This window comes from Pocillopora damicornis, chromosome 6 (assembly GCF_964200805.1).
Source record: "Pocillopora damicornis chromosome 6, jaPocDami1.2, whole genome shotgun sequence".
Taxonomy (NCBI): Eukaryota; Metazoa; Cnidaria; class Anthozoa; order Scleractinia; family Pocilloporidae; genus Pocillopora; species Pocillopora damicornis.
Genome location: NC_142675.1, coordinates 1,371,612 through 1,392,479, shown reverse-complemented (window position 1 = coordinate 1,392,479; position 20,868 = coordinate 1,371,612). Strand labels below are relative to the sequence as shown.

Sequence of the window (20,868 nt, the reverse complement as noted above, 5' to 3'; positions counted from 1 at the left end):
ACAACTTTTAACATCGTATTTTCCCGATCTTTACCACCACAACCATCAAAATGTCTCTGTGTCGTCAGAACTACCACGAGGAATGCGAGGCTGGCATCAACAAGCAAATCAACCTCGAGTTGTATGCAAGCTACGTGTACATGTCCATGGTTCGTACTCAATTAGTTCGCCACTTGTTTGTGACCCATCGTTCTATTTTCCATCGATGTAACAATTACCTTCTTGTTCTTTAGGCTTATCACTTCGATCGTGATGATGTAGCTTTGCCCGGATTCCACAAGTTTATGCTAAAACAGTCAGATGAGGAACGCGAACACGCCCAGAAGGTAAGCTTTAAGAGCAGCATTCATCTAGATTCTTCATCGCTTGGTGGTCTGATCATTCTCTCTCCGTTTAATTTCAGTTGATGGCTTATCAGAATATGCGGGGAGGACGTATTGTGTGGAAAGACATTAAGGTGAGTGTTCACTGACACGGTTTTCTGTAAGGGCATGCTCTTTGTACTACGAATTGTGCGCTAACAATCGAACCAAAATTTCTTTATACTGATATCCTTTTTATTTAAACGCAAGCGACTTCAGGAGTGCACAAATTTAGCCGATACTGCTTTTAAGTTTGTTCCTTTTGTGTGATAGACCTCACGCGGTGTTACGTAATAGGAACATCTTCTGATGGCATAGATCTTGTACCAGGCACAATCTAATGTTTGATAATATTCGGTCAAAAATCCTCCCAGCAGAGGTCAATGGAAAGATGCTTGTCTTTCGTTTCCATATCTTAAGTCACAAACTCAAGACAACTTGACTCAAACTCAACGCCTCCTGCGAAGAGAGCTGTTGGCTTTCACACGCTTCTTCCTAAACAATAAACCACTGTGATGCGAAATCTTTCAAAAGAAATGTTACAGTTTCAAGGCGACTGTCCTTTGAGACAAAAAAAAAAAGTCGTGTTTGGGTAAGGCTACTCGAACAGCCTTCAGTCATTTCAAAATGCGAGTAATGCAGGTGTATTAAGGAGCACTTTACTTTGGTAAAAGTCTTGGAATTGCGGCAATCTGGTTATCTACAGGTTAAAATTGGATTTACTGCAAAATGATAGGATTCTTATCTTAATAAAATTATTTCTGTTGTCTGTTTGGGATGAATATTGCCATGTTTTTGAAGACAGTACCTTGCACAGTTTTTCCTTCATGCTTAAGCTGAAATAGAACAGAACTGAATGTATTTTTTGATTACCCCTGTAGAAGCCAGAGAAATTTGAATGGGGAACCGGCTTAGAGGCAATGCAAGCAGCCCTGGATCTGGAGAAACATGTTAATGAATCCCTACTGGACTTGCACAAAGTGGCAGATAAAAATGGCGATCCTCAGGTAAGAACCAAACAGATCCCTTTTGTGGCTATGGTCTACTGACTACAGTCTTTTGATAGGGTTGTTAGCATATGAGGTATTGCAATATTATCACTTGTACTTGGAAGGGAAAGGTTAGTTATATAAGTATTGTGGTCAGCCAAGTTGTGCTGCAGGTGTGGTGTTGTATTTGCTTGTGGCTGATGCAAAGCTCTTCTTTTTTTTTTTTTTTTTTTTTTTTGCGCATTGTACTGGTAAGCAAAAGTTCTTGTATCAGGGTTTGAGCCAGGCCGCGCCATTGTGCCAATCCCGCACTGCAATTGAAATTGTCCCTTAAAAAAACGGTCAAGGGGACAATTTGTCCCCTTCAAAATTTAGGGAAAAAACTCGAAAGGTAGCACACATGAAGAATTTTATCTCGGTACAGAAATTGCAAGCTAAAACAGAACGTGGAAAGTATATTTTCCTGCACGTTTAAAGTTCATTCTAAAGTCACGTTTCAGTCACACTTTACTGAACACGTATGTCTCATGCTCAACCAAGCGTGGTGAATGCACGTGGCAATCTTTACTACGCTTTTCACAAACATGCGAACTCAAAAGTTCAAAAGCCACCTTCACAACGTTACATTTTTTGCTGCCCTCAATCATAATTATGATCACAAGCAACGAACCTTGAAACACAGAAACACACGAAACGGATTGAAATCCACCTATGACAAATCACAAACCATGACCTTTTGAACCCGTGAAAGTAAAATTTTGTTTCCTAACAGTTCCGTCAAGATGATTGACAGCAGCGACAAAACCCAATCGTCAGTTGGCTTTTGAACTTCAAAATTCGCATGTTTGTGAAAAGCGCAGTAACATGTCACATAGAAAACGTGTTCAAACATTAGAAAGCTTTTTCGCTCGGAATTGAAGCCAGAGTGAATCAGAAAAATGATACAGAAGAAGAACAGTGTATTAATCAATATGCGCTATGAAAAAGAGGCGATGTTCTGCTATTTTTGTCGGAAATCTAAGAAGACAAACCCCTTTGCAACGGCAGAAGGGTGTACAAATTTTAGAACCTCAACTCTTTTCTACAGCCCTTGATGTTTGGGCTAGAACCAACTGAAGAATTAGTACATTTACGTTTACCAGTGATTAAGAAAGGAATTGAAGTTTACAAGGCGATGCCGGGACAAGATTCTGCTGTGTAATGTTTTGAAGTATAAAGCATAGTCATTGATCCTCTGTTGAAATATGACGAGAAAAAGAAATTTGACATCAATAACATAACTTTTCTTTTTTGTATCACTTTTCTTGTATTACAAGTCTTACAAGGATCAGGTAAAAAAAATTTTTTTGTCGGCTCGCCTGTATGAATGTAAAAAAAGAAAATGTCGAATAAAAATTAATTTGTCTGTCCCCCTAAAAATGAAAATGTCCTCCAAAATTTTTGCTAAGGGGACAAATTGTCCCCCAGTGATCAAATACTAGCTCAAACCCTGCTTGTATCATGACTTCTGTAAGCAATTTTGTAAATTTTCTCTACTAGGCATCAAATTCTTGTTCAACTCTGTAATCAGACTTGGTGTTATTAGTGAAATTTTTTTATATAGTTCATAAAATCCATTGCTTTAGTTGACAGACATCATTGAAGACCTCCTGGAAGAGCAGGTTCAATCCATCAAGGAGTTTTCTGATCACATAACGAACTTAAAACGTGTGGGACCCGGACTAGGAGAATTTCAATTTGACAAAATGACATTAGGCAGTCAATAAGTTCTTGTTTGCCTTAACCCTTCAACTCCCAAAAGCAATCAATATCTAACTTCTTGCTGCAATATCCATTCATTCTCCAGCAAACAGATGATGAGAATACTCAAACATATCAGATAGAAGTTGTCTTGATCTAACACTAAATTCCTCAAACTAATTTAAAAGAAAATATGTAGTAGCTGGAGGGGAGAATTGACTAATAGATCTTGGGAGTTAAAGGGTTAAGCTTCAATCACACTAGGTCATTGTTAATTAAATTCGCAGCTCTAGGTCTCATGTTATAGCCTTGTCATTAAGGGGTGTCTTTGTTAACTGCCTAGCAGAAACAATCCAAGATTTTTTTTGTGTGCATCCTCAAGTTGTGTAATTTATTTTATCTTCTAATTGGATGATTAAGTATTTAATTGTATTGGGTTAAATATTTAAATTAACTTATGACGATATATTTAAGTTAATTTTTCTTGAAGGAGAGATGGAAATATTTTATCTGAAAACTTTAAAACATGTATTTGTAATAGTCGGGATCTGTTTAGAAAAAATAAACTGGATTTGTCAAGGAATTTTTAGAGAGGTCTGATGTGAAGTTGTGCATTCTTTGCTTGCCTTTGTATTACGTTGCTTTGCTTTGCTTTGCTTTTCTTAGTGTAGCTGAGCACACAGTTATTTTGCAACATAATATTTTTGCCCTGACAGAACTAATTACCTCCTAAATGAGTTGGTATTGTAAAGGATTTCTGTATTGCTGTTTTAGTTGTCTAGTGATTATTGTTCAGTTTTCTTCTTGTGGTTTGGTCAACTTAACCTTGAAGTCTTTGTAACATGACAGTCCCTTGGCCCTTTGTTTCATTTCCTTAAATTTATACAGAAAGATAGAGAAGAACAAATCTGTCTTGAAAGGAAATTAGGACAATGAGGCTGATAAGTTCCCTACATTGTAGCATTTATTGAAGGGCTTTTTTCAGTTCAATGGTTCATAGACCGCTGTTGTTATCTATTATCTCCTGGATAGATGATGGACTTCCTTGAGGGCGAGTTCCTTAAGGAGCAAGTGGAATCCATCAAGCAGTTCTCTGACTTTGTCAAAAACTTGACTCGTGTTGGTCCAGGGCTGGGCGAGTACCAGTTCGATAAGCTAACCCTGGGTGATGATGATTAGAGGCTGTCAGCAACATTCCTCTCCAACCAGATGGACTGTAGACATTAAATTACTCAAACTGGATTTGCCTTTTCTGTTAACTTTTTTCCTTTATTTTTAATTTTTTTTTGCCTTTATTTGGCTTTTTTTTGTTGTTTTGTTTTTGTTTTGTTTTTTTTTCTGTTGTTTTGCATTTTTTTTAGTTTTTTTCATGGTCAATGTGTGCAAGAAAACTCTTGTCAATGATAAAAGTTCTACCCACATGTTTGTCAAAGGTTGGACATTAAAGAGGAGTATAGTCTTATGTGTTTGTTAACTGTATTCCCTTTACAAGTTGCATGCATTACATCCACAAGCAGAAATGTGTCCTTTTTAGAAAAGAAATTTGAAAAAAGGGAAACTTCAACTGGGCAATTTAACCCTTTGAATTTGTTCAAACTAAGGGAACATGGATATGAAATAATATTTAACAAAAGGCAAAAGAACAAGTTTTTGAGACAAAAACCCATTAGCTTTTACATCATAAAGACATGTTTGACCTGATTTCAAATGTCGACTCATACTTTCAAGGGACAAGTTCGCTAATTTTTCCAAGTCAAGTAATACAATTTTCATGCTGATTTTTAAGAGTCCTCTCTGTCAAATAGTTGTGGTCACCACTGACTGAGACCTAACCCCCTGTTTGCATTATTGCATTGGAGTGGTCACTAAACCCTTCACTCCTAAGATGCCATTAGTAATTCTCTGTGTTGCCACACAACTTTTATGATGTTCTAATAATTTGGCACTGAATTACCTAAATATCCCTATTTGTGTTTTTCTTGAATTTGAATTACTCATCTGCTTGATACTGTAGTGATGCTGTAAAAAGAAATTCGGTGTCGCTCACTCATGGGAATTCAAAGGATTGAAATGGAACCACCAAAATGAAACTAGGATAACCATGCAAGTACACTGTAATCCATGTTTACTTCCAGAAATCAATTTTGGCATTTAGGTTGAAATGTCAGTGATGTGTTCCAGGTGATCTTTCTACTTTGACTTAAAGGACAGATACACTACATGAACACCACACTCATCATTTGCAGGTCAACCTGTATTAGGGGGTCAAACTATTTAACATTCACCTTGCCATTATCTATGGGTGACTACTGACTGCCCATTACAAGTTGGACTGTACACTCCCTTCTTCCACTGATCACATGAAGCATCCCGTAGCAGATACAGGATTTGTCCTTCTAACAGAGGACATAACGCCATGGATAAACTGGACATCCCTTGTGTCCCACTTTACTTTGAATTCTTCCTAGGAAAGGGGGGGGGGCAACCACTTACAATGACATGGTGCTGATAAATTTAGAAAAAGGTTTTCCTTGAGTTCAAGAACTGGATTTATTTCCCTGTCTACCCTATCATGTCTCTCAATGAGTGGAGAAAGTGCAGTTGGTACTAAGACTGGATTTGCAACATGCATTATTCTCTGTGTCCAAGATTAAATTTAAAATGCACGACAAAAAAACATCCTTTTATTACATGTACATCTATCCTTAAAAGAATAACCTTGAGACATGTGACTGCTAGTGTATGAAACAATTTCATCGTTTTCCTTCACTCCTGTGTGTGAGGATTGGGATTGTCTAACTTCAGAACCACCCCCCCCCCCCCCCCCCTCAACCCCACTACAGATTTATGGAGCACCAAATAGTTAAAAATTTGTCCTTAACTAAAACAGCTTAAAAAGAAAACCATTCTGTGTCTCAACAGTGGCCAGTCACAACTAGTGAATTACACTGTAACTGAACTGATTCTTCTGCCACCAGACCACGACTTTGACTTACACATTGTAAATTTTAAACACAAATGATGCAGTAACAGGCATGTTTCACTGTTGGTGTTGCATGTTAAAGTAATTATTGTATGAGTTTTATAAAACATCCCAACTTGACTCTTAATATAAGCTCCACTCAGTTCTTCATCATAACTTCCCTCACTTTCCAATACCAGAGGTCCAGTCCAGCAGTACCTCACTTCCAATACATGCAAGCAGACCGTGTGTGTTCTTTCATAAACACAAATGAAATGATAAATTACTTTTAAATAATTGTAACGTTATCATTTCTCCGACTTGTCTTAGATATGTCCCTTTTGATAGCCTCACTCTCGCACAAAACTAAGAAAGCCTTTGCAAAGAGCTTTTTTTGTCCATTGCAAGTGATATGTGATGTTGCTTTGTTTTCATTCTTGTGTCCTATAGGCTAAGACACTTTGCACTCATTTTTGAGTTCATCTGGTAACTCTGGTGCCTCTTGAGGCATCTCTGGAAAAGGCCCAGGGAACCCTGGAGGCTAGTGGAGGAAAAAAAGTGATAAATATCTGACATTAATGACAGTGATAAAAAGCAAGGCATTAACAAACAAGTTTGTGGATTCTTGCACTACCAGTGACAATTTTCTTCAAGATCTCTGCTATTCCTGTCTCTGAAAAACCAACTCCCAAATACCAGTTCAATCTGGAAACAGTTGATGTAAAGCTACTTCTTGGAGATACTACTGTGAAATTCCTATTTTAAATATTTTTTTTATCACAGCACTACCACTGATGCATCAAATTTTTATCTTGGCACAAATGTTTCTCCACCCATTTAAGACCATTAAAGCAGTCAAATGCAAATCAGGCTGGAAATAAATAAAACAAATAAAGAATAACTTTAAGTACATCTCAACCTCATTACATATCACACCTAGAACTGATCATACCATTTCTCCAACAAGTTCTGATGGAGGCTGCCCACATTCTTGCATCTAGAAGATGATCAACAAATGCAAATAAATTAACCTTAGTCTAACATCACACATACCTTTTTTTTACTCTCATTTACTGTGACTGTATTTAAGTTGGGCTAAAAATGACAACTTTACTTTAGTTAACAATAGCCTCCCAAAGAGACATAAGGCAAAAAAATCTTCAATCTGCCATTATTAGACCACATAAGATTTCACAGAGCTGGCTAAGTAGACATGTTACCACACTAAAGGTTTAAAATCTTGAAGGTAAAAGGGTGAATTTGAACATAATCACCTGTTGCATGAGTCCAAGTAGTTTTTCAAATCGCTTTTTCCTCACATCATCTGAGTCACTACTGCTCTCAGCCTCATACTCTGAACAAATTCTACCCACCACTTTATACTGGTTGTCATAACGAGCAAACTCCTCGGATGTTAACGATGCTTTATTGTCTTCTAACCACCCAGGATACTAAAATTTAAGGTTAAATATAAAAAATTAGCATGTAAGACTCTGTGAAAGTGCTTTCTGTGTGCACTGATTTGCTAATTTGAAAGTGAAAAGCAAGTACTCTTCACCTCTAAGCAACTAGTGTGACAAAATCAGGCATCAAGGGTTTAATTTTACAGTAATTTTCCATATATCAAAAGTAATAAACTAGTATGTTTTTGGTGTCTTTGGGGTATACACTGAAACAATTATTCACCTCAGAGATGGTGGAAGTGGTAAATATTTACCTTGCAGCTTTGCAGCTCAGTAAATATCCAATACTATTCACCTTCACTTTGGTGAATAATTGTTAATTAATCCATTGCAAATGAAGGAATGTTTTCATGAGCATGTCTATAGTATCCCCTATCAGAACTGAAAACTCAGCTGCTACACTCTGATGTTGTAAGCTAAGCCTAGCAAACAACCACTAGAGGTGTGGGTTCAAGCCCTGAGGCCAGTTTCTTGAAGGTTCCTGTAAATTTTTTGAAACCCTGCACTACAAGCAACCCTCATTTTTGGCAAAGTCCATTGTGTGTGTCAAAAAGATTCAAAGAAGAAATGATGATGTTGGCACACCTTGGGGGGTTCTTGGAGTTAGGCAACTTTGCCAAAAAGGAGGAATTGCTCGTAGTCTATTGGGACCCAAATCCATAATTTTAAACACAATTTTAAATAATACTGGGTATAAACTCAAAAACTTGCTCTTTCCTTTTTGGTGACCTGTTACAAAACTATAATTATAATTGTTTGAATGTCAAAACTATCAATTTTGTGACCTTAAACATTAACACTTCAACCAAAATGAGTTTTTCAGGTCCATACAGTTACTATTCAGAGCCTTTGAGAGAAACTGGACCCCTAGTCAGGCTATTGCATTGTGTTGTTGGGGAAGATTTTTTACAGTAACTCTAGCACTTCTCTCAGTCCAGGAGAAAAAAAAGATACCTTTGAACTAAACTAACACTTATGGCCAAACACACAATCTCTGAGAGGCCTAGATGAAAAAATTCCAAAAACATGGCCTAAAAATCTATGAAGAAATTCTCCAAAAAGTGTCTAACTTGTGTGTTAATCTCAATTTTATTTCTGAAATAACCACATAATTCACATAAAATGTGAGATCCCTGTGGTAAAATTGCATGGAAGCATCTTCAAACCAATTCATTTCAAGAAGAATTTCAAAAGAGTTTATTTGCTAGACAATGTAAGTGGCTTATCAGCTTCATATCCTTACACAGTTCTCTTTAAAAAAATCAGTAGCAATAATAATAAACAGTTAAAAGAGTTTGACATTTTCATGAAGCCTGCTTGAAAACAGTGGAAGAAAAATTAAGCTGTAAATTATTTTTCATGTTATTGGCCTAAAATCATTAAACGTTCTAAAAGTTCCTCAAATTTTCTAACAATCCCATTGACTTTAAAAGTCCAGGAAAAAAATCCAGATTTTTGTATCTAGCCTTAATCTTAGATCACTTAGTTTATATACAAGTTCACCTTTTCTCTCAAGTCTTTCAATGCCGGATAAAGTACATCTTTGGATAGCAAGTTCTGCATCATTCCCTGCATCAATGGAAGGAAATCCATGTCTCCATCACCACCAGACAAGTTCATGTCTGCCATTGACTTGAAGAAATCTTCATTAAGAGACCCAGCATTCTGTACAGAAAGTCACAAATAAAATATCTAGATCAGGGAAGAGTATGTGCTGTTGATAATTAATAACTGAACACATTTTGCAAGTTATAAGATCATCACTATTTTTCAATCATGACAAACGTCTACCAATTTGTCACTGAGCTATACCAATGTACCCTCTGAATTTTCAGAAAGAGATATTGGAAGGTGAAGACTACATGTTATTAGAGAAAGTTATTTTTTCGTTTTGTCATGAGCATGAGGCAAAGAAACAATGGTCAAAATTATTTAACTTGCTGACAGTTGTCTTTGGTCTTTGATATTAAATTTAAAAAAAATTAGCGTTGGTGCATTGACCAAAGTAGGCATAAAGTCGACTTTGATGAGTTGACATGTTGACAAAGTGACTGGTAACACTATTGCTTATAAAATGATCATGGAACAGGAATAAATGCAACAAAAATTTACATTCAACATGTTATCAACTTTGATTAATAGTTTCAGAACTTAATAATCACCTCTAAGTCTTTAGCATTCTGAGCCAAATGATTCATGGTTCTGGCCAGATTGGCTTCGAGATCTGCTACCGATGATGGATTATCTAAGAAATAAATATTTTTTCTTTCAGAATAAAATATTAAGCAGTATTCATAGTTTTTTTTGTGGCGTACATACAAATAAATTGCATTGCTGAGAGCCAATCAGATTGCAAGGAGCACTGGTGATTTCAAAATGGATGTAATAAATGTTTTAACATCTTACCAGGTTCTGCACTGGCTGCAGCTTGAGCAAACTGTTCAAGTTCTGCCAGCAATTCTGGCTCATCTCCTAAAATTGATTTCACTGCATTTTCCAAATCTTCTAAGCCAGCTACTTGGCTGAAATCAACTCCTGAACGAACATGATCAGTGGTTTGTTGAGATGAAGCTGACGCACTACTACTTCCCTCAGTTTTCAGTATTGATTTTCTGCTGTTACAGGGATTTTTTGAAGAATCTGACAATTTTTCTCCATTTTCTGAATCAGTTTGTGAGCTATGTTTTGTTGCCAATGGTGCTTTGCTGTCAAAATCTTCAAGTGCACCTAAAAAAAAATTAGTGGAAAATGGAAACAAAGAGAGAGCAAATGAGTTATTTTCTAAATTTATCCACATTGAATCAATCTTTGATTATGTTCAGCTTTTATCTTTTTCATCAAAGGGCTAACCTAACCATAGTCAACAATACATTAGAAAGAAATGAAAGTTATCATCATGTGAAAACAACCCTGGACAAAGAATGAAAGAGGAGCTGTGATCAGAATAGCCCAACTTGGCTCAAAGGTACTCCTTTATCATGCCATATTAACCATTTAACACCTAAGAATGACCAGCATCTACTTTCTCCCCACAACATCACACCTGAATCACACATAAATGTCATGAGAATTAAGGAAACAATCACCAATTAAAGGACCTCTTGATTGTTAAACAAATTCTCCTTGTCAGCTCCCTTGGTATTGTATAGAGAACAGTATAGAGAATATGCATACTGATGTTGTGGTGTAAATTGTTCTCTATACATTTCTCAAACTGCTGATAACAAATAATTGTTTCACAATCAAGACCTTCTTTAGTTGGTGATCATTTCTTTTATTCTCATAATCTTACTGATTGATTCAGGGTTGGTATTTCAAGGAAAAATTAGATGCTGGTCACTTTGAGGTTTTTTAAGGGTTAAAGCTATGTAACGACAACTTGAGGATAAAAGAAATGATAGTCATTACTCATATCATCACAACTCTGAGCATCTTGAGCCACAAGATGAGCAGTGACTGGAAGAAGCCAACTTGACCCTTATGCACACCTCTATCACGCCATATTTATCACTGAGTCACCTCTTTCCTTCCCAAAACTGATTGAGATGTAATGGTTCCTTACATTATCAAGACAATTATTTAGTTAACAGCTAATCAGGCACTCTTACAGTCTGCTAAAGGGAGTTAACTGAAAGGGGCTATGACAAGAATCACACACGTGCAATAGGAATTGAGAAATTGGTGACATTACCGGGTTGCATTTCTGTGAACGGCCTGGTCATGAAAAATTATCCCATGATACGATAATTTTTTTATGTTCATTTTAGTATGAAGAAATTGCATTGAGCTAGCTAGCTGACGATAGGAAATATCCCCATAAGAACAGACAAAAATAAACTAAAGATCGAAATGAAAATTTCTCCTGTGAATGATATATTTGCAAGAAAGTTAAGTTGCAGAGTAATGTAATTTGCAATCAGCTGAGTTCGAAGGTGACTGAGCAATTTTGATTTTGGTCCTTTTTGGTCTCAAACGAAACTAGAAAATGATCGAGCAAGAGCAGCTAATATTCGAAAAACAACTCACTATCAAGAAGTTCATCCAATTCGTCATCCTCTTTCCGATCTTTGTCCTTCGCACTTCTATCCGCCATGATTTACACGTTCGTGGTCTTTGGTCAGCGTTCTATATCATTAGTGCCAACCTTCTCCATAAACTCAGACCACGCGGACGGCGAAATGATCAGATTGTTTCTGCAGAACAGTAGCTCAGCTCGTGTACAGTGTGTGAGGCTCTTGCAAACTTTTCCAGTGATGGTAAGTTACAAAGCTGCGCTAAGGAAGCTATACTTTGTCTGATTTTCAATATAGAGTAAAAGTAATCTTTATGAGTTTCGTTGATCAAAAAATTGTACAACTTTAATACAATCATCTGTACATCAGAACGGGGGATTCCACCTACACAATAACGTTTTCATTTTCGCGTCGCCCGTTACTTCATTGGTCTGGCTATCTCGTTTCTCTATATTCGGCTTTTAAAATCAGGAGGCAAAAATTAGACACTGGAGAATTATTCAGTCTGTTCCCAGCTAGTTTGAAATTTAGTTGTAACAGGATGGTGTTTATGTAATAAGAGCCTTGATGCGGTGCTCTCACGGACCAATTATTGCTTGGGGGATGACCAACTTCACTCCTCCACCCCCCAAACTCTACTCCGTTTGCTTGAGGAAGTGTTTTTTTTTAATAAATTTTGGAGTGATTAAGAACTCTCTCAATATTTTGTTCAAAATTGGTGACAAAAAAAGTCCCCTACCCTTTCCCCCACCTCTGTCTCTCTCTTTTTTTTCCTGATGACACCCTTAACACAAGGCTGGAAGAGCCCAGTTTTTGACCCTTTAACTCCCAAGATCTGATGGCTAATTCTCCTAAATTGATTGCGAGAATTTGGTGTTAGATCAAGACAACAACTTCCACCTGATAAGTTTGAGTATCCTCATTACCATTTTGCTGGATAATGTATATATATAATAGGGAGAAGTTACATGTTTATCACTTCTGGAAGTTTAAGGGTTAAGACAGTGTGGGAAACATGAAGATGGGGTCCAAGTACTTAACCTTCTCCTTTGTTTGTATAAGAAATAACATGATTTCAATTGCAATTTGTTGTTAATAAGCACAACTAAATTTTTCAAAGACAACAAAATCACATGAGCCTGTACTGTACTCTCAAGTGTAATTTGTAGTCTTTGAAAAATCTACACTAAATTGCAAGAGAAATCGAGTTATTTCTTGTTAATAATGTACATGAAAAAACGCCAGGAAGGGTCAAAACAGACAAGCCATGTGCTATTTGTAATCTGCACAGAGGTTATAACTTCACATTCATGTTACATGAGAATGCACTCATTTTCAGCCAATCAGAAGTGCGTAATTTTTTCATGCACATTATTAAAAATGTAACCAACAAGTCACCATAATTCTCCGCAGTCTTCACCAAAGTCCACGAAATTCACTGCTGAAGAGAGAGAGACAGAACTTCAGCCTTTAAAGTCCTCAGGCTGGACAGAGGTTGAGGGACGAGATGCCATTTACAAGGAGTTTAAATTCAAGAATTTCAACCAGGCATTTGGTTTTATGACACGTGTGGCTCTGACGTCAGAGAAAATGGATCATCATCCAGAATGGTTCAATGTGTACAGCCGAGTGCAAGTAACCTTGTCAACGCATGACTGTGGAGGGCTCTCTGCAAAAGACGTCAAGCTTGCAAAATTTATGGATAGAGCTGCTGGGTCTATGTGACTGTAAACACAACTCAAAAGGCACTGAGTGACTTTCAAGAGAATGTGAATGGTTGAAAATTTTAGTCAGTGTAGCTTTGTTACAACCATGTTAGATATGAGGACATCTACAACTATAAATGGTAGATATAAGGAGTTTGGTGACTATCTGCAAACAATGCATATACAACACAGAGGTCTTCTTTACTTTAAGGCAAAAGGTAAAAGAAGTTTTCAGACCAGTACAGCAATCCCTTTACCTGTTGAATTTTCAAGAATTCCAAGAAATTTTAGGCAGTAACAAAAGGTACTATTGGTGGTAAATTTTTCTGGTGAACTCCTGAAAAAGAGAGCTATGACAACAAGGAAGTACATAAATCAAGTGGATACTACTTAATTATACTGTTTGTTATGTATGCACTTCTCTGGAAAAAAAAAAAAAATTAATTAGAGCCAAGCAGGTAATTCATTCAGGTCTTCCAGTTTCCTTAGTGATCAAGAAGTAATTTCTCCTAACAGTATCAATACATTATCAACAAGACATTATTAGAATGAGAAAAAATAATCTAACATCAAATTATCAGAACTAACATTGAAGGAAATGTATGGGAAAGAGTAACAAGAATCTCTGTTGAGATCTTAGAAGTGAAGAGGTTAAATTTTATTCAAATACTTTCAAAATATGAACAAAGGGGACAAGTTTCTTATCAAAAACTGTGGTGCTACCTTGATAGGGGTATTAAAAACCTTTTTTTTTAAATAAACTGAAGTGATAATGTTAATTAGCCACTGTAAGGAGACTCTAAAGCTGACAAGCATTACTCCTTCTTCAGGGCAAGTTGAGGAATCATGAGTTGTGTGTGGTTTTTTATATAGAAAGATGGAGCTCCACTAATTGGTAGAAGCATGGTACATGTATCTCTGCCAGTGTCATCTATTACATATCTTGTATTTATTGAAAAAAGTTATACATTGGTAAAACAGGAAGACAACTCAGTGACCGATTCCACAAACACCCTCATGACACAGAGAAAGATGTCATAGACACATCCAAATCATTCGCAAGACACTTGGCAGTCTGCAGCATTTTATTGAACTAATTCATTCTTGTTTTTTTTTCACTTTACTATTCACATTATCAACCAAGTTACTTTCAAAATATACTGGTAAATATGAAGGGTCTTAAATATTAAAAAAATGGAGCAAAAATAGTTTTAAAGGAGTAAAAGAAATTGTTACATGATGCACTTTACTTTGGTAAGGTTTATATTAGATATCATTTTTGTCCTCTACAGCTGATCAAATGTTCCAAGTAAATTAAGAAACTGCTTTGTTTTGCATCTTATTACTTGAATATCTTCTGCTTGTAAAACTGAAGTTCAACAATGCTTTCTTTGATGTCATCCAGGGCTCTGCATTTAAAAGCAAATTATTGGTTAGATTTGCTATTTGGTGATTCAAAGTCTGTTTTGAAAAGAACACAGATCAGGGAAAAGAAAATGATTGACAGAAGCATTCTTTCTTTTTTAAATGACTGTCTCCTGTTAACAATCATTAGCATACAAATCATTAAAATACCTCATTGCCTTTTTTTTTTGTACACCAGACCCTGCAATTATTTTCCCTTCAAACTGAGTAAGGCAATCTTTTGGAATGATCCTGGTTGTACGAAGGGTGGCTATCAACACTATCAACACAATAAGTCTCTGTCTTGTGGGTAGCATGGTATGTTTGTTGACAGCTATCCCCTAGAACTTTTTACCCCTAGGATAGGATAATATTAGCTCTTTGAACAACTGGGCCTTGTAGTATCAAACAGCTTTACTGGGCTTTTGTTCAGAGGAGATGAGGAACATATATATGTACTTTCCTTCTGATGGAGGGCTAACACTCGAAATGTCACCTTTGAAACTCTTTACAGTGGTCACTTTACGTTATCAACTCAGTTGATAATACTAAATTACCCTGCAAAATTTTATAATGGCACAGGCTAGCCACTTAACCAATTTCAAATTGTAGTCCTTAACCCTTTACCTCCCAAGATCTGATTCTTAACTCTCCTCTCTGGCTGCTACACAATTCCTTGTGGAATAGTAACAAGAATTTGGTGTTAGATCAAGTTAAATCATCTAGGTGATAAGTTTGAGTATTCTCATTACCTGTCTGCTGGATAATGCATGGGTATTATAGGGAGAAGTTACATGTTAGTCACTTCTGAGACTTGAAGAGTTAAATAATTATTTACTGTACCTGTGGGTTTGCTTTTTCTTGGGAACTTGTTGATAAATCTCAGGATACCATCTCCTAATAGAGCGAACACAATCAAAATTAATTTGAATTTGGAAGCGATCTTTGCAGTAATGAACACCACTTAACCCTTTAACTCCCAAGATCTGATTGTTAATTCTCCCCTCTAGCTGCTACACATTTCCTTTTAAATCAGTTATGAGAATTTAGTGGTTGATCAAGATAACAACTCTACCTGATAAGTTGGAGTTTTCTCAATACCTGTTTATTGGATAATGTATGGATATTTTAGGGAGAAGTTCCATGTTAATCACTTCTGAGAGTTAAAAGATTAAGCTGTGGTGAAAATAAAGTCTAAAAAAAATTTAGGCCTGTAAGGGATTTGAACCCATGACCTCTGTGATACTGGTGCAGCGCTCTACCAACTGAGCTGACAAGCCAACTGGGAGCTGGCCATTATCAAAATGTTGGTTCATGTAATAAACCCATGAAATGATGAATACACAACTTTAAATACATTGAAATCATATATGTGAACTGTGGTTTAAGAAATGAGTTGGGAAGCGATCTTCGCCGTAATGAACACTACTTAAGCAGTACTGAAAATAAGGCCTCCATTTTTTTTTCAAGTTTTTTTTCCAAAGCTGCACCTCGTGCGCTACTCTTTTGTTGTTGTCACATTTTGACGTCATCTGTGATCTCTTATTGCAAAGGTGCAAGGCAACATGCCATCTAATTTTTAATTGTTACTTCATTATTGATCCATTGTCAGCATTCAGTGCATTAACCCTTTAATTCCCATGAGAGACCAAGAGAGAATTTCTCCTTACAATATCAATACAATATCAACCAAATAAGTAGTGAGAATAAAGAAATATATCAATTTGGGGATAATTAGTTGATCCAATACTAAATTCTCTGAACTGACATTATAAGAATTGTATGGTTGACAGTAAGGAGAATTACAAATTTGATCTGGGAGTTAAAGGATTAAACATGATGAGTACATGTGGAGTAAAGGGTTGTACTTAAAGACTACCTTGAATCTTAAAACCTTGCATCACAAGGACATGATTGAAGGCAAAAATAAAAAAAGTAAATAACTGAAATGTAAATTCTACTTTGCTAAAATTAAAACAGGATAAAACCAACAGACTCAAAAAGATATTAAAATTGTGATAAATTAATCCTTTAACCCTCATGAATGATGAAGACATGATTTCTCCTTTGTAATATTAATGAAATATCAATATCAAGGGATAAGTAGAAAGAAAAATATCAATTAGGGGATTATAAGCTGATCCAATACCAAATTCTCTGAACAAACATCATGAGAATTGTATGGCAGCCAGTAGGGAGAATTACTACTGAGATCTTGGAAGTGAAAGGATTAAAAGTACATAAAACCATTATTAATTATAAAATTTCAGTTAACTAACCTACAGAGTTCTTTCACTGTGCTAACATCCACAATTCTGTAATGTAGGTGATTCATAAATTTAGGCATGTACTTGTCCAGGAACTTTTTATCCCAATGCACGCTGTTTCCAGCCAGTGCACACTGCTTAGCTGGAGTATGTTTTTTTATAAACTCCAGAAAAATTTGTTGTGCCTCTGAGAGGCTGGTTTTGGATGCTTTAACAGCAGCTGTTAAACCTGACTTGAAGAGTGAGGAGAAGGAAAATTAACACAGCATTAATCCTCTACACCTTAACATCAGTATGCAAATTCTCCATACTGTTCACTATACATTTCCTAAGGTACAAGCAAGGTGAATTTGTTTAACAACAAAAACTGCTTTAGTTGGTGATCATTTCCTTTCAATGTTTGATTTAGGGGTGATATTTTAAGGAGAAATCAGATACTAGTCACTGATATTAAGGATTAGAGGGTTAACCCTTTAACTCCTATGATTAGGGAATTATTAGTTGATCCAACACCTAGTTCTCCAAACTAACATCACAAGGACTGTATGGCAGAAAGTAAGGAGGATTACTAAATGAGATCTTGGGAGTTAAAGGGCTATGCAAAGATACATTACAGCATTGAGATTTTTGTACATAAAGGTACTGAAACAGTATGCAGAATATGTATACTTATTTTATTGTGTATAGGGTCAAATAAAAGTTATAACATAGCTTGTAAATTTGTGTAATCAAATTTGATTGCACAAGTGTACTTCATATTCCTATTGTGCATGCTCATGACGTCAGCAAACAAATCCCTCGAGAAAAAAATTTTCCATCCGGTTGAAAATGTTATAAAACAATTGGTTCATGCATTAGCTGTGGGTTCGTCAAGATATGAAGCATTTGGGAAGTTTGGAGAGCACTCAAGAAGCTAGAGTTGCTCTCGGCTACACCTTGAGCAACTCTTACACATCTTTCATGCTCTCCAAACTTCCTGCATGCTTCATATCTCAATGAACGCATGCTGAAGTATGAACCAATTGTTAATTATGAGCCAAAATCTATGCATCTTTACCTCTCCATGATGTTTGACACACCATTCATCCATGGCTTCTAAGACTGAGTTTGGCTGATGAATTACTAAGTCAGGTGCCTTTAATTAGAAAAACACATGTATCAAAATAAAAATAACTTTGCAGCTTAAATGTGATAATGATGATGATGATCGTTTATTCAGCCTTCTTGCAGTAGAAACTGAATTACAAGGCGGGTCAAAATTTACAAATACTTCTACATTATGCATACATAGAACTATTTTAGATATCAATTAAATATAAATATTAAATATTGTGTAAACATTAAATACTGTAAGTAATAAGATAAATTGCAGTTAAGTATATTACACATGATTCTGATATTTAATAGTACAAAAATTTCCAAATCTAATAGATCTTGAGGGGGTAGGTACAGACACAGTTCTTCCTGCCCTAGGGGCATATGGTCTTGAAAATTGACATCGCAGTACTAAATTTCGTAGTAGGTCAGAAGAGTAGTAACTCCGCTTAAGGAAAGTGACGCACGCATCCTCCCTCCTCTGGCATAGATTAATTAAGCCTGACTTCTTAAGCGCATCCTCATAACTCATAAATGGGAAATGATTTTTAGAGCCCTCTTTTGAACCAACTCAATTTGATCACTCAAGTACTGCATGAGGCCAGCCCATACAGGACTTGCATACTCCAAGACAGATCTGATGATGCTACAGTAGACCAAGATAAGCTGCCCATCAGTTAAACCACACTTCTTAATCATCTCTTCCTTTCTATTCCTTCAGAACATCAAAATATCATTTACTTCATTGAATTATACTATGGACCTCCTTGAATTTGCCTTTTTCACAACATGTCACCTCATGGCTCTGCTGATGGAAGCTTCCAACAGGTTGTAGTATCTAGCAAGCATGGGTTTGGCTCTTGTCAAAACCTGAACTTTTTTTTCAGGCTTTGCAGCTAACCCACATAGATCATTTTTTCATTTCAGTCTATATTTATCTTGGACATACATTACCTCTGCCACAATATTGAGGTTTTCATCAGTGATCAGGCATGCCATTTCTATAATATGACACTCATCGATGTCAAGACCTAAAGAAGAGATGTTAAAAGTTTTAGCTCTGTCCAATACCACACTCTACAGTCTTCTTCACTAAAATTAATCATCACGAGTGTTAAGAGGGCTCAACATGTGAATCAGTATTTCTTAATTCCATATTGATCAAATCTTTGAATTTCAGGTTAAGTAACAGAATTCAGGACAAGATTTTACAGGAGAGGATTCTATGGTTCATTAATGTAAGTTATCCTCCCAACTTCTTGGTGAAATTTTAACTCTTTGACTTCCTTGAGTGACCAAAGTAGAATTTCTCCTTACAATATCAATACAATATCAAGAATACAAGTCATGAGAATAAATAAAAATATCAGTAAAAGGATTATTAGTTGATCAAATACCAAATTCTCTGAACTAACATCACAAGAACTGTATGACAGACAGCTAGGAGAGTTACTATTGAGTTCTTGGGAGTGCGGGGTTAATAGGAGTAAGAGAGTTTATTGTGCTTCAATAACGGACAAAGGAAAAGCTTTAATTACCTGTCATCTTGATGGCCAAACCAGCAGCAACAAGGTCAAGTTGAAGAGGGAATAAAAGATCATTTTCAGTAAAACACAAAAACAGCAACCACAAAACCAGACAATCTACCCTTGTTTTACTAATTTAAAAAAATTTCTGTTTCGATAAAAACTGTGTAGTAGACAACGAGGTTGACTTTCATCTTAAAACTGCTTGTCTGAAATCTCTTATGGATGAGAGAAACCTCCTCTGTGCACTGGTCACAAAAAAGTAAGGTAATATTTGCATGCAGGTTAGCTTTAATGCAACTTTTATTGTTTGCTTTAATAGTCCTATATAATCACTTTTCTTAACTATTATTTACTGGTGCGGTACTCTACCAACTGAGGTAACAAGCCAACTGGGAGCTGGTCGTTATGTTGGTTCCAGATACACCATTCCATCTGCACCGGTTGAGGTCATGGGTTCAAATCTCGGTAAAGTTTCCACACAGCCCCATACTATTGTAAAACAAATCTGTTTTCCCAACAGAAATGTATTGTTTTTGTCATTGTTTTCTCTGTTCAAGAACTGAATGCATAATGTAGGATGGGGCTGTGCGGAAATTTTACCCAAATCTCATATGGGCCTGAACTTTTTCAGGCCTTATTTTTACTGCTACTTAAGTAGTGTTCATATCGCTTCCATATTCTTTTCTTCAACCGCAGTTCACATAAATTATACGATTTTTACCTATTTACAGTCGTTTATAAAGTAAGGCTTGTTAACTTAAGTGAATCAAGTAACCGTAATGCCAGGGCGTGAAATTTAGGCTAATACAGGCGCCAATGCGACTAAATTTTTCACTTTCAATTGGCAACCAAATCCTGAAAATTAGTCGCCAAATTGGCGACTAGAATGTTTCATCATAACCTTACTTAGACATATAGTGAATTAAAAAGATTTGCAAAGATAAATCTGCGGCAAGCTTCCTCATTAAGTTTGTTTCCAAAACGCAGCACATGCATCTCGATCGATAACTAGACGATACCATTCTTCTGCAAACCACTTTCGAACTGATAAGTTTCTGAAACCAAATACAGTAAATTAGTTGGTGAATCAACTGACCTCTAGATCGACCCACACAAGTCTCTGGTTTTCCATCGTCAGAGAAGAAGCTATTTTTCGTGAAAGCGGCTTGATGAGGTGACGGGATCTCCCTAAAACACTCCTGAATGCAGCAAGTGAAGCAATCGGCGGGAAATTCATGGAGAAATGTCAATTTCCGCCAGGCGTTATTTCTACCTTGGTGGGCCTGCATATTAGTCTAGTTCCAGTTCCCACAGCCGAAACCAAACATCACCGGGCTG

General features: G+C 36.3%; 4 protein-coding genes and 1 long non-coding RNA gene across 6 annotated transcripts; 3 read left to right on the top strand and 2 right to left on the bottom strand.

Moving 5' to 3' along the window:
• LOC149043360 (soma ferritin-like) lies at nucleotides 1-4,553 on the top strand. 2 transcript variants are annotated; one of them, XM_089209529.1, is made up of 5 exons: nucleotides 1-149; nucleotides 234-326; nucleotides 404-457; nucleotides 1,244-1,369; nucleotides 4,124-4,553. In XM_089209529.1, exons 1-5 carry the CDS (start codon nucleotides 51-53, stop codon nucleotides 4,268-4,270), a joined length of 519 nt encoding a protein of 172 aa, XP_089065655.1. In that variant the 5' UTR covers nucleotides 1-50; the 3' UTR covers nucleotides 4,271-4,553. The 2 variants fall into 2 exon arrangements, with proteins under 2 accessions (XP_089065655.1, XP_089065656.1); XM_089209530.1 differs by having other exon boundaries at nucleotides 2,977-4,553.
• Nucleotides 4,554-5,058: 505 nt separating this feature from the next.
• On the top strand, nucleotides 5,059-6,675 carry LOC149043359 (uncharacterized). Its single transcript, XR_016187697.1, has 2 exons — nucleotides 5,059-5,198; nucleotides 6,504-6,675. It is a non-coding gene; the product is annotated as an uncharacterized LOC149043359 (long non-coding RNA).
• On the bottom strand, nucleotides 5,754-11,651 carry LOC113672874 (peroxisomal biogenesis factor 19). The gene is made up of 7 exons (XM_089209525.1): nucleotides 11,543-11,651; nucleotides 9,923-10,243; nucleotides 9,679-9,761; nucleotides 9,020-9,181; nucleotides 7,328-7,504; nucleotides 7,006-7,050; nucleotides 5,754-6,594 (listed from the first exon to the last, which is right to left on the bottom strand). Exons 1-7 carry the CDS (start codon nucleotides 11,607-11,609, stop codon nucleotides 6,505-6,507), a joined length of 945 nt encoding a protein of 314 aa, XP_089065651.1. The 5' UTR covers nucleotides 11,610-11,651; the 3' UTR covers nucleotides 5,754-6,504.
• Nucleotides 11,652-11,664: 13 nt separating this feature from the next.
• LOC113673077 (pterin-4-alpha-carbinolamine dehydratase 2) lies at nucleotides 11,665-14,560 on the top strand. The gene is made up of 2 exons (XM_027189434.2): nucleotides 11,665-11,772; nucleotides 12,943-14,560. The coding sequence occupies exons 1-2, from the start codon at nucleotides 11,695-11,697 to the stop codon at nucleotides 13,252-13,254; spliced, it is 390 nt and encodes a 129-aa protein (XP_027045235.1). The 5' UTR covers nucleotides 11,665-11,694; the 3' UTR covers nucleotides 13,255-14,560.
• Nucleotides 14,278-20,862, bottom strand: LOC113672929 (oligoribonuclease, mitochondrial). Its single transcript, XM_027189278.2, has 7 exons — nucleotides 20,627-20,862; nucleotides 19,540-19,546; nucleotides 18,956-19,032; nucleotides 17,964-18,041; nucleotides 16,919-17,139; nucleotides 15,483-15,536; nucleotides 14,278-14,644 (listed from the first exon to the last, which is right to left on the bottom strand). Exons 1-7 carry the CDS (start codon nucleotides 20,765-20,767, stop codon nucleotides 14,578-14,580), a joined length of 645 nt encoding a protein of 214 aa, XP_027045079.1. The 5' UTR covers nucleotides 20,768-20,862; the 3' UTR covers nucleotides 14,278-14,577.
• Nucleotides 20,863-20,868: the final 6 nt, after the last annotated feature.